This window comes from Petromyzon marinus, chromosome 4, assembly GCF_048934315.1.
Source record: "Petromyzon marinus isolate PM22_M1 ecotype Great Lakes invasive population chromosome 4, UKy_Petmar_22M1.pri1.0, whole genome shotgun sequence".
Classification (NCBI taxonomy): domain Eukaryota; kingdom Metazoa; phylum Chordata; class Hyperoartia; order Petromyzontiformes; family Petromyzontidae; genus Petromyzon; species Petromyzon marinus.
In genome coordinates, this window is record NC_133670.1 from 26,447,214 (window position 1) to 26,461,706 (window position 14,493).

General features: G+C 49.0%; 1 protein-coding gene across 1 annotated transcript in view; it reads right to left on the reverse strand.

The window, feature by feature from the left end:
- Positions 1-720: 720 nt before the first annotated feature.
- The window catches only part of LOC116937261 (homeobox protein engrailed-1a-like), a 32,151-nt gene continuing 18,378 nt past the window's right edge, over positions 721-14,493 (reverse strand). The window contains exon 2 of the mRNA XM_032944335.2: positions 721-12,804. Coding sequence (XP_032800226.1) covers positions 12,383-12,804 — 422 coding nt within the window. The 3' untranslated portion in view covers positions 721-12,382. The remainder of the gene's footprint in view (positions 12,805-14,493) is intronic.

Sequence of the window (14,493 nt, forward strand, 5' to 3'; positions counted from 1 at the left end):
GCAGTGGTGAGTCTCTGTGTGGCCGGCACTCTTCATAGGTGCTCGCTAACAGCACTTGCCCCAACAGCCTGTTAGGCCTACACAGGGGATCTTTGTTCGTATCCACCTCTCGACGAGTTCTATTCCAGCTCACGGCCAACCTCAGTTGCAAGTATCTGACCTGGTCGACTCAGCCTAACATTTGGCGGCAGTGTGGTGCCGTCGTAACACGTCTCGCAACAACATCTCTGGGTTGAATTCCTGATTCCGGCGCTTTTGCGTGCGGAGTTTGTGTTCTCCCCCCTATTTTGCAAGGATTTCCTTCAGGTTCTGCGGTTTCCTGCAATAGTTAAAATAAACATAAATCTACCTGCTATTGGCCAAACATCCAAATGTAAAAACACGACATGCAAATCATTCACCTGCGAGTGACATCGCGCTCCCTCGACTGCGAAAACGTGGCAGGACCCTCCTGAAGAAGAGTCTCGAAACTCAGCGAGGCTTTCCTGGGTAAACCAGCCTACTAATGATGTCATGAATGTGTACTAATTATACAAACAAATAATAATAAAATAACACGAAAGTACTATTCATTACTGGCCAATAACATTTACACATTATTCCATATAAACAACGATTGTGAGATAATACAATTGCAAGTGGTATTATTGTGTGTTATACACATGCACCGCGATGGTAATGCAACTCTATGCGATAATAACCACAATAAACGATAACCACTTGTGTAAAGGTGTTGTTTATTTAGACAATTATAACATTATTGACTGAGACCTACATATATATAAAAAATGCAACATACGTCATGTTTGACAGTTTTGACTCGATAGCTTCCAGGGTATGGTTAGAGCCAGGGTCAGGGGTAGGTGGTGTGGTCAAGGGTAGGTGGCAGGGTTGTAGGTAGGTGGTCGCGTTACGGTTACAGTTTAGATTCAGAGTAGGTGTTAGGGTTTGGGCTAGACTCAGGGTTAGGAGTAGATGCTAGGGTTAGGGTTAGAGCCAGGATTGGCAGAAGGTGACTCAGGCTCGACTCAGGTTTATAAATAAGTGGTAGGGTCAGGGGTAAGTAGCAGGGTTAGATCAGTGGTAGGTGGTATGGTTAGCGTTAGAGCTATAATCAGGTTTAGGGGTAGTTAACAGGTTAGGCTTAGAGTCAGGGGTAGGTGATAGGAGTGTTACAGGATATGGGATGATCCGCATATAAGCAATGTCGTATATCACACGCGATACTCTCAGAGAACGCCAGCAATTTATCGCACACCTAATTCTGAAACATATACAGTATACATATACTGCAGGTACTCTGATGTACATATACTCACCCCCATATTTACACACACGGAAACCTGCCGGCCAACATAAACGCCACAATGATCCCGAACGCACTGCCGCGAGCAACTCGCGTCGTGAAAGACTCCGCAAATACACAAACACGCGCAAATACACAAACACGCGCAAATACACAAACACGCGCGCCCCGCGCAGACGTTCACCGCGACGCGGTGTGCGCATGCACGCGCCGCAGTCTGGCGAGGCTCTGTCACGACGAGCGCGACTCGCTCTCAAAGCGTGATGATGACCGCCTTTGTAGGCACGCGCATACAGAAACCAAAGGGCCCCCGTATAGCTTTAACAGCCTTGGGGCAAGTGCTGTTAGCGAGCACCTATTAATAATGAAGCCCGCACGGTGCCCGATGGCGTGGTGTAGCCTACATCACGCTCGCCAAAGCCGCATTTGTCTCTCTCGTGCTAACGTGGAGACACGCATGGAATCAAGTACTCGTTTAAGGCTGAGTCGACCTATGAGGTGCCCAGAAAACGTTCGGTTACCACTTGCTATGGTTGGGATTTTAATATGGATACAACCGAGATCATTCGCGATTCACCGCTACATGCGAACACGCGCGTACAGACAACACACACAGATACAAACCCACAGAGAGCAGATGCACACACATACAACGACACATACCCCCCCGTATCGCCTTCAACAGCCTGCTGAGGCAAGCGCTGCTCTCGAGTATCTATGACGGGTGGCACGACGCACGAGGGGGTGAGTGGTCAACACCACGCCCGGTCGCCTTTGGCTCCCCCACTGTTGATGCACACACACACACTACTGATGCACACACACACACACTACTGATGCACACACACACACACTACTGATACACACACACACACTACTGATACACACACACACACTACTGATGCACACACACACACTACTGATGCACACACACGCTACTGATGCACACACACACGACTGATGCACACACACACTACTATTGATGCACACACACACACATTACTGATGCACACACACACACTACTGATACACACACACACTACTGATACACACACACACACACTACTGATGCACACACACACACTACTGATGCACACACACACACGACTGATGCACACACACACTACTATTGATGCACACACACACATTACTGATGCACACACACACACACTACTGATGCACACACACACTACTGATGCACACACACACTACTGATGCGCACACACCAACACACTACTGATGCACACACACGCTACTGATGCACACACACACGACTGATGCACACACACACACACTACTGATGCACACACACTACTGTTGTACACACACACTACTGATGCACACACACGCTACTGATGCACACACACGACTGATGCACACACACTGCTGATGCACATACACCAACATACTACTGATGCAAACACACATACTACCAAAGCTATGCATACAAATGCATCCACACTTGCAAACTTAAAAACACTCACGCAAACTGTATATACAATCCGTAGCTCAAAGACACAAATACGTGCAAAGCTACGGTCACAAATCCCCACAAAGACAAAGATATCCCCTTTTATCCTGTAGCAGTCTCTTGGGGCAAGTGCTGTGTGCGAGCATCTCGTTTAGATGAAGGCCGACACTGCACACAAGGGTGGGTAGTCGTCATCACACCAGCCCGCCTTTGTCTTCCTCGTGGAAATATTTACACATCGCACCAGGTACATATTTGAGGCTGAGTCGACCAAACTCCCCCCCCCCCACACTCTCTCATTGGTGTATCGCTTTGCTCGTTTTGGTTTTCACTGCGCTATAAATAACACGATCTTGTGTTCGGCATTATTCTAATTATTACGTCTACTGTCATTACCAAATATGGCATAAATTACGCAATCACATTAGGTCTTTGGTTTTAGCTGAGGGTGTGATGTACAATCCGCATACACTGAGACACGTGTATATACAACAAGAAAATCCCCGTATAGTCGCTAACAGACTTTTGCGGCAAGTGCTGTCTGAGAACACCTATGTAGGCCGGCACGGCACACATGCATACACACACGTTGCAATATAATGTGTGTGTGTTGAACGTACACACATGCACGTTGTAGTGTAATGTGTGTGTGTATTGAACGTACACACACATGCACGTTGTAGTGTAGTGTGTGTATTGAACGTTCACACACATGCACGTTGTAATATAATGTGTGTGTATTTAACGTACACACACGTTGTAATGTAATGTGTGTGTGTTGAACGTACACACACGCAGCGGGGTTGGTGGTAATTGTGCAGTGGCCGTTTCACGGTGTGTGGGTGGACTGTGGAAAGCAGGATTACACAACAGCGTTTCACCATCAACAACAATAGCCATATTCCGAACCAATATCCATGTGCGAAGCCCGACTGACGAGACTCAGAGAAACCGCAGCCAGTCCGCGGTGGCTGCGGTGACGCCCTCTATCTGGAAGGCGCGCGGGCACGCGTGGCTCGCGCGTGGCTCGAGCTGGTGGCGCGACCAACGGTCTCTGGGTGTACTTATCTGCTTTCCATTGGGATCTCGTAATTAAATGCTCCTAACAAATGTAAACGATTGCATGTAATTATCGGTCGTAAAATTAAAGGTTGTTTTCGTTTTAATGAGAGTTAGAAGTCGTGCGTGACACAGTCGAAGTGGGTTACAGGCGTGGGGAGGCCTTCGTTCATCCAGCAATTGGATCAACCTGTTAAGGCCATCCCCTACTATCCACCCCTAATTTTACAATCTTCTACCTTCACAATCCACACCTTCCCCCACACACTGCCAAACTCCTCCAAGGCCCCCGACATCATCCCGCCGTAACTGCAGGACCCCAGTTCCTTCAGAACGAAAGCAACGCGAGGAGGGACCCCGATTCACACGAGACAAGACCGGACACCCTGCGAGAGAAGCGGCCGTACGAACCCGCGCTACCATCACAAGGAACAACAAGAACCAGCAGCAGCGCTCGTGTTGTGGCTCCAAGCCCGGGTGGGGTGCCCCGGGCTGTCCAAAAAAGCTTCTAAAGTTACGGCCTGAGGTGGCTGAGTGGCTCTGTAGTGGTCATGGACACTGAGCGGGCACCGCTGAGGTTCGGGCTTCATCTGCCCGTGATTATAATGAACCCTCCCATCGTAGTAATGGTCTGTTACCCGATCACCAATGTATCACATTAAATAACAACAACATGCATAATCTGGCCAAAATTCCAACTCTGAGAATTACAAAAACACTTTTCGGTTAGACAGCCATAGGACAAACATATTGCTGGATCTCACATCTCCAGCGGTTCTACGACGCCTCGCTGAGGTCGAGAGCGTGCACGCATTCGCCGTCCGATCCAATGCGAGCGACACCCGTGCCACGAAGTCGCGCGGCTCCTCGGGACTCGCGCTGCACGGAACCACGCTGCTCAAAGCCCAACACGTGACCCGAAGACAAAGCAGACCAAGAGGACGTGTTTGCAAAAGCGCAGATGCATTTGGACCTGACAGCTGCTCGTCGGTTTCCATACACATCAAATATTTAGGAAGGGAGGCGCTGCGTCTCCCGCGCGTGCCCGTGGCCGTGTCCCCGAGTCCTCGGCGTTGACGGAACCCATCGAGGGCCGCCGCCGCGTTCGTCTCGACGTTGAAGCCGATTTGTTCACGTGCTGTGCAATTATCTACACTGCATCTATTTCACTAAACTGTTCACTTTCTTTTCCAGAACTATAATTCTCTTTCCTTTTTTATTTGAATGTTAAATTGTATTTTTGCCTAATTTACTGAGGTCATTTTACATTTAGTTTATGGTAACATTCAGTCGGCATTTGTTAAATGTGGAAAAAAAATTCTGTATACTTAAAATTAGTTTATGTTACCCATTGGAGCATAATTATTATTGTGGTTGTAAAGAATATGATCAACAAAGTACATTTGGAAACAATTCGCCTCCGTCACACAGCTGTCGCTCTACAAAGAACACGCATACAGCAGAATGTTTTTACACATCCCATCAGCCACGCGGCCTTCTGGGAGTGCATCATTTAAGCTGCATTGGTTCTTAACCGAGATCGCCCTTGCAACGGAGGCAACGCTGCTTCAACGGCCGTGTTTCATCTGCTGGTGAAATTCGGGAGGCTGATTGAGAAGGCCGACGTCGGTGTCTCCATCCGTTTACTCCTTGGATTGTAACTCGCGATTCGGGCGGGGACGGTTGATAGATCATGCAAAGCGAGTGAGAGGGGTCTTAAGTGTTTGTGAGTAATGGCTTGTATGGATGGGCCCACGTCTCTCAATGAAAATAACAATACAATGCAACTCAAATTTGATTCTCACGCAGCTCTTATCTCGTTGCGGGAATTCCACAGTTTTATGTAGGAGGCGAGTGCTTCCATAAGACACTAATGATTGACTTTGAACAAAGCGGCACTTATGTAAATGGAGGAATGATGATGATATTCGTGGCAATGCGGAGATAATGATGACGATCGTGGTAATTGGTGGATGATGATTATGATAATGATGTGCTACACACAACAGGCAGTCTTATTTTAAAGCACGGTTGCTGAACACAGGCCCCATAGGTCCAAAACGCCAAACGGTCATCAACAAACAGCACTATGAAAGCTGTAAACAGTCAAGAGTTTATACATGTGTGCGGAATATAATCCAAATGATGTGTCGTAACGTCGACCCCGTAGAGTTACACTGGCGGTGAGCTTCAACGTTAAGGCGTTCCCGTCCTATTTTTCGCGAAATCACGCGATGCGCTGCCGTGCTTTGGTCGCTTCGTCAAGACGTCGACGTGGAGACTCACGGTGGATTCCTCTAGCGACTGTTGCGTCCCTTGTTTGTTTGTTTGCTTTTTCAGATAGCGTGAATCCCTGCAGCTCAAATTAGCACTGGGACATTGGTGCTATTCTCCTGCTTACAGCCCTACAGAGCCAGTGGTGTAAATTCCACATTGCCATGGTAGGGGAGAGTCTTTCCATAGGACAGCCACTGTTGACATCCCCATGAAGTGATACTCATTCTATCGACCTCGGATGGATGATGGGCTGAGTCTCAACCCCCAACCACGATGTAAACTCGCTACATTCCGATTGCGAGCTGATCACTCGACCTCTGCGTCACGTGGGGATACAATCTTAAACATCAGATACAACCTGTCCGAAGCTCGTTCTCATGACTTGGAGACTGCGTTTTACCTTTGTGTATGAAAATTAACTACTTCGCAAATTTTGATTTAAAGCTTTCGTGACTGCAGGGATTCATATTCTTGGTTCTTTCGGTAAAGTCACGTTGAAGGGAAACAATACATATATTTTTATTATTTTATTGTTTCCCTTCTACGCGACTTTACCGAAAGAACCAAGAATATACTTCGCAAATGTCCATTATGTGTGTAATTCTTAATAACAATAATAACGTACAGCGCTTTGTCGATCCACTGCTGGTAGAAAGCCGCCTCGCGTGGCGTCGCGGTTGGTGATGGGAGTTGGGGGGGGGGCTCGGATTGTTTTTTTCAGACTTGTTCGTCGTGATCGGGAATCGATCTCAAGTAGCCGAGTTCACAGTGCAGTGCGTCAAGCAATGCCTCACCGTTCCAGCCCAGGGTTTGTTTTTCTCGAGTGAAACTACGTGGACGGATTAAAACACACATTACACTTTTTCTGAAATTAACCCCGCTGAAGCCCAGGGTATTGAGACGTCCGTCCTGACTGTTGCCAAAAATTATCGGATACATTGTGTGCGTATGTGTGATGGATGTACCTGGACATGCAGCGAGGAGATCAGCGCATGCACAGCAGTGAGACAGATGGTGGCTTCGTAGAACCATGAGGGATGGCGAGAGATTGGCGAAGCCTTCATCCAGCAGTGGACAGAGCATGGCTCTTGATGATGATCACTGTGATGTTGATGCTCCTATTACTCACTGGAAACCCATTAATGTAGTGTCGTCATAACATCTGCCCATCTCTATATTCAATTAAAACGACTAAACACATTCGTCAATAGCACTGCCTTAAATATATAACAGACTACGTTTCGGGCAATGCACCTTCTTCATAGCATTTATAATAAATGGCCATTGTCCGAATATGTTGAACTTTGTGGTGACATGGATGCGCCACTACCCACGCAGCATCGCCAAATAATGAAAATGATGAGAATGATGAGAATAATGAGAATAATGAGGATGAGAATGATGAGAATAATTTGAATAATGAGAATGATGAGAATGATGAGAATGATGCCTTCCATGCGATCTGTGTCTACACAGTCGTCTACGACTGGTGTCACACGTTCCGCTCACGTTACACAGCACTCGCTCGTCACACGCTACACTCGGCAAACTCGGATTGGAAAGCAAGAGATTTGAACAAGTACCGGAGCGATTTGCTTCCGCGTGGGCTGGCATTTGTTTAAATATTTATTTAAATACCGGACGGTTAAAAGGCGATTCGTATTTCCGTAATCATCATACCATATAGAGTACAAAAAATATCATGAAATGAGGGCACACACGTGTGTGTAGCCACGGATCCACATGCACACGTGTGCGTATTGTTAAGTTCGTGGAACATTGTAGCTAAATATACTGTCTGCGTATGTGTAGCCGTGTATGCATGTGTGTCTATGTGTTTCTGTGGATATTGTATGAATGTGTGTCTGTGTTTGCAGTTGTATACGTGTGCGCATGTTTCTCTGCGTTTGCCCGTTTGTATGTGTATGCGTGTGTCTTTGCATATCAGAATTTATGAGTACACATATACCCGTGTGTTCATGTGATTATACATATTTATGTGTACACGCGTGTGTTTGTACGTATGTATATGTGCAGGTGTGTGTCGGTACGTGCATCTGTGTATATCAGCATGTGAACGTGTATGTATCTACGCGTTATATGTAAGTTAATGTGTGCGCGCGGGTGTGTGTGTGTACACGTGTATTTACACATGTATATGTGTGCTTGCGTGGGCGCACGCACATACGTGTGCATATGTGTATGTGTGATTCGGCACGCAGCTAGGAGAATCACGACGTGTCTGTAACACGCATCACAGCGCGTGCCCCCTCTGTGTTATACATGTCTGACTGCATATACGTGTACATGTATGCACGTATGGGTGTAGATATGCACATATTCATGTATGTATGGGCCTCCACTATAGAGCTGACTGGAGGGTAGTTGGTCGACTCTTCCACGTTGACCAGACGTGTTGGAAGCAGTGGGCGTGCCCACACTTTACCCCACCAGTAGTGCATGTGCGACACGCATTCCCGATATACTAATGATACGGCTCGCCGACTCGGCCATTCACTCTGCCTCGTGACAGGAAAACAATATATAATAGACAAAACGTAAATTAAAGCTGCTTCAAAATAATAAGATTGTGTTTACTGTCACTCTGAGTGATACAACTTCATCATATTCATATTTAATTAACCTGCGATGCATGACATCAGCTCACGAATGCGGTAACGCCAATAGAGGGAATACCGGGTTGGGTTTTGGACAAAGTTATTCTCGTTTTCCTGATAACGTAGTAGAGAGACAGAAACGATAGCTTAAGATAATGTAATGTTTGTTATATCTTGACTTAAAGCTTCGTGACTGCAGGAATTCATATTATCTTGGTCTTTCGGTAAAGTCACGTAGATAGGTTCAAATAAATAAACTACGTTTCGATCACAGCACAAGCGATCGTCATTTCTTTTCTCCTGATGACGATCGCTTGTGTTGTGATCAAAACGTCGTAGTTTTTTTATTTGAACCTATCTACGTGACTTTACGGAAAGACCCAAAGAATATGTTTGTTATATTTTATAAAGTTAACGAAGATACTGTAACGTTTGTTATCTTTGAAAAAGTTTATCACAAGTCGGTCAATTGTACTCTCAGTCAGTAAGACAGTCAAAATTCTGCTCTGCGTTCTGCAGAAGAGTCATTGCCCGAAACATTACCCTCGTAACTATATATCGTGTAATGAAGTGTTTATAAAAGTAAGTTGAATCTCTTTGTTTGCATTGCTCTGTAAGATTAACGATACATCCATTGGTGTATCTCTGTTGGATGACGTGAGTGGACTTGGGCACTAAAGGGTTGAGGCGGACACGCGGGAGGTTGGCGATGGAAGGCTGCCGAAGGGGATGGAAAGGCAGCCGAAGGGGATGGAAGGCTGCCGAAGGGATGAGATGGAAGGCAGCCGAAGGGGATGGAAGGCAGCCGAAGGGATGAGATGGAAGGCAGCCGAAGGGATGAGATGGAAGGCAGCCGAAGGGGATGGAAGGCAGCCGAAGGGATGAGATGGAAGGCAGCCGAAGGGGATGGAAGGCAGCCGAAGGGGATGGAAGGCAATTGAAGGGATGAGATGGAAGGTAGCCGAAGGGATGAGATGGAAGGCAGCCGAGCAGCAGGCGGAGCGGCGGGGTTCGCAGCGCGTGCGCGGGAGACGACTCCGCTGTGAAGTCTCTGGACCCCTGAGATGACGCGTAGAGGTGCCCCATGCCTCATGACGAGTAGTCACTCGTTCTTTATCTTCCCTCTGCCCTGAAGAAGGACCATTGTGCAAAACGTCATTCACGTTCGCTATATGTCCGTTAAAGGCAGAGCTAATAATGGTGGTGAGTGTTGTTGTTGTTTAGCTGGTGCCTGTGCGACTCCGCTGCCACAACCGTCGATTCGGCCCCGCGACTCCGCGATTCGATTGGAGAGTCGCTTACTCTCTGTACCTCGGTGGGACTCTTTGGTTCCGACCATGACCCCAGAGAGACGGGGTGAAGGTGCAGCCCTGCAATTCCTTGCTCAAACCACTGCGAGCAGAAGGGCCCCCACTACAAAGTTATCTCTGCAGGGTGCTTTGGGCTGCTCTTCCACGCTAACCAGACGTTTTAAAATAGGTAGTCGCACCCATACTTTACCCCATCACACATGAGCCACCGATCAGATGCTTTGTATCTATCTGCGCTGCAGGGTAGACAAGGGCCGTGGGACAGGACTTGCATTGCAAGTCAAGTGTGCTGATCACCACACCACGAAGACATTTTACCCTCGAGGTAATATTGGAAAATACATTGCAGAAACCGTGAATTCTCGTGCCGGGATGGGCAACCACCGTGCAAAACAGGTACTACAGGCTGCTGCTACGTCGTCACCAGAGGACAGAACGGCAATATACAAAACAGTTGTACTGCACGTCTATGCTGCCACACAATCCAAGTTCCCCCGCCTTTCACCGACCAGCACTGACCAGCGTGGAGAAGTATGGTCGAATAACCCCAACGACCCATGCGACGTATAGGGGCGAGGGGGCCTCATCCAGCAGTGGATAGACAAAAGGGGGCGGATGTGTGCACCTGCACTCGGTATTCACTATTCGAGGCGTGCACCGCGATCGTGAGAATCGTAACTAAAAAGATAAATATTCTTCATTTGGTTTGTGATCGCGTTTGTCAAATCATAAACACGACATCATTATAGCTACATTCACGCACACAAAGTGAATTCTACACGCGCTAAAGCCGGGGTCTAACGTGTGACAACAATATAAATAATACGGGGTAAGGGTATCTCTGAGAAGATTCGACGTTTCGGTCAACCAGCCTTCGTAAGGATTTCTACCCAACCCCCCAGCCAAGCTTCACTCCATGGGAAGTCGGCTCATGCGGCTCTGCTGCCCCTGCAGTCTTGAACTCTCGATTCAGGACCTTCCCTTTTACCTTCTGCGTGTGACTGACTGCATCTCTCTCTCTCCAGATTTACCCACAGACTCACACAGAGACCCACAGACTCACACAGAGACCCATAGACTTACACAGATATCCATAGACTCACACAGATATCCATAGACTCACACAGAGATCTATGACTGTTTCTGCCACTTTCTCTCTACGCAATAAATATACCGGCTGCTCTTCCTATCGGGTCTTTAGATGCGGTTACATTTAGACGACATATAAAGCCACATTATATAGTAATTACATTATAAGTAAGACCAACAGTCTTATCTTGTAAATTAAAAACTTCAAAAGGCGCACGACCTGAAACGTAATTTTCTTTGCTCAGTAAATTGTCCATATTTTATATTTCACTCCTCAGTGTAACTCTCTCCGGGGCTTCATTTCAGCCGGAGCGGTCCGAGGCTGAGCTCCTGAATCACTAAAGCAGAGGCGACGTGTATTACAATACTAATAACACTGAGGGTTGCTCAACGGTACCCGATAAACCGGTAACCTTTTTGGTATTTGGTTACCGGTTCTGAAAGTCAGGAGCCGGTCGGTAACCGTTTCCTGTGTTTTGTTTGTAGGAAGAGGTGGGCGTTCCCACACTTTACCCCACCACACGCGACCCTGCCGATGGAGTGAAGTGCGGTGAAGCCGTTTGCACCGCTGCGTGAACACGGGCGACTGTTTGAAATGCCGCGCCGTAAGATGGAAGTCCGTTGTGTTGCTCACCGTTAATCCACGGTGGCAGCTCCCTTCGTTTCTCAGTTAAAATGCCAAACGCGTTACGTTTAATGACGCACATTTCGATACGTACAGCAAACCGGTAACCAGTTATCGGTAGTGTGAAGAGGTCGATGTAACGGACCCTATCGGTAACACTGCAGTGAGGTGCGGTTGTGCGGGGCCCCGCTGGCTGAACGCTCGGCCTGGGGCGCGCGCTGTGCCTCGCAACGTCTGTGCGTGCGTGTGGGGTGAGAGACAGAGAGTGCGTGTCACTGTGTGTGAGTGTGAATATGTGTGTGTGTGTTTATATATGAGTGTGTGTGTTGAGTGTGAACGTGCGTGTGAGTGTGTAGGATGGAAAGGGTCACGTGGGTGAGTGCACGAGCGCACACATGAGTGAATTAAATGTTGAGTAAGTCTGTAAATAAGTGCGTGGGTGCGTAAACACATGGGTGTTTGAGTGAGTGCACAGCCGAGTACGTGAACGAGTGAGTGCACTGTTGAGTGATCACCCGAGTGCATTCATCGTAAGCGAGCGAATCTGCGAGTTCACACGACACGGCAAAACAAAACATCATCCTCGGAATCTTCTTCTTTCTCCCTCCTTCCCCCCACCCCCACGCGTCACTCGCTGTCCGTCCTCTCCCCCCCCGCCGCCGCCCCCCTGGCGCCCCCGGAGCCCGCGGAGTGGTTGTAGAGCCCCTGCGCCATGAGGTGCAGAGCGAGCGGGTTGCGCACTCCGCTCGCCTTCTTCAGCTTGGCGCGCTTGTTCTGGAACCAGATCTTGATCTGAGCCTCGTTCAATTGAAGTTCCTGGGCGAGGGCCTGGCGCCGCGCCTCGGTGAGATACCGCGACGCCTGGAACTCGGCCTTGAGACGCGACAGCTGCTCGGAGGAAAAGGCGGTCCGAGGTCGTTTCTCCTCGCCGGCCCCGACCCCGGCTGTCGGCACCGCGGCCGCCGCGGCCGCCGCCGCTGCCGCGCCGCCTCCCCCCGCGACTCCGCTCGCACCGCCCGCTGACTTCTTGGGCTTGCGGTTGCGCGGGCCTGGAACGCGCGCACAACGCCACACTCAGTGTTCTGTCCCTGAACAGCCCTGCGCCTGCGGTTGGCAACATTTAGCTGCAGATGGAAAAAGCAGGGCTTCATTTCGCAATCAATACCTTCTGCTCCTCTACTAAGGCTGGCCTGGAGTGGGGTTCTCGGCGTCAGGGACTTACCACTGGCGTACAAGATCCGCCTATCCATAGTAATCTCTTTTTATTCGTCCCTGCATTCCTACAATCAATTTTATGAAGACGAAATACGTGCCGCGAGGACAACACGAGGCGAGATGTATGTGGAGTGGTCAACACAATCCCGCCACAGCATTCTGGGCTCTTCCGGCTGAGATTCAGCAAAGGCTGCAACCAATCCCAAGTCGGAGTGCGAGGTTGGTCAGTGAGGCTTGACAGAAGCATGGGGAGCAATGACAGAAGCATGGGGAGCAATGACAGAAGCATGGGGAGCAATGACAGAAGCATGGGGAGCAATGACAGAAGCACGGGGAGCAATGACAGAAGCATGGGAAGCAATGACAGAGGCACGGGGAGCAATGACAGAAGCATGGGGAGCAATGACAGAAGCATGGGGAGCAATGATAGAGGCATGGGGAGCATTGACAGAAGCAAGGGGAGCAATGACAGAAGCATGGGGAGCAATGACAGAGGCATGGGGAGCGATGACAGAAGCACGGGGAGCAATGACAGAAGCATGGGGAGCAATGACAGAAGCATCGGGAGCAATGACAGAAGCATGGAGAGCAATGACAGAGGCATGGGGAGCAATGACAGAAGCATGGGGAGCAATGACAGAGGCATGGGGAGCAATGACAGAAGCACGGGGAGCAATGACAGAAGCATGGGAAGCAATGACAGAGGCACGGGGAGCAATGACAGAAGCATGGGGAGCAATGACAGAGGCATGGAGAGCAATGACAGAAGCATGGGGAGCAATGACAGAAGCATGGAGAGCAAGGACAGAAGCATGGGAAGCAATGACAGAGGCATGGGGAGCAATTACAGAAGCATGGGGAGCAATTACAGAAGCATGGGGAGCAATGACAGAAGCATGGGGAGCAATGACCGAGGCATGGGGAGCTATGACAGAAGCATGCGGAGCAATGACAGAAGCATGGGGAGCAATGACAGAGGCATGGAGAGCAATGACAGAGGCATGGGGAGCAATGACAGAGGCATGGGGAGCAATGACAGAGGCATGGGGAGCAATGACAGAAGCATGGGGAGCAATGACAGAGGCATGGGGAGCAATTACAGAAGCATGGGGAGCAATGACAGAAGCATGGAGAGCAATGACAGAGGCATGGGGAGCAATGACAGAGGCATGGGGAGCAATGACAGAAGCATGCGGAGCAATGACAGAAGCATGGGGAGCAATGACAGAAGCATGGAGAGCAATGACAGAGGCATGGGGAGCAATGACAGAAGCATGGAGAGCAATGACAGAGGCATGGGGAGCAATGACAGAGGCATGGGGAGCAATTACAGAAGCATGGGGAGCAATGACAGAGGCATGGGGAGCAATGACAGAAGCATGGGGAGCAATGACAGATGCATGGGGAGCAATGACAGAAGCATGGGGAGCAATGACAGAAGCATGGAGAGCAATGACAGAAGCATGGGGAGCAATGACAGAGGCATGGGGAGCAATGACAGAAGCATGGGGAGCAATGACAGA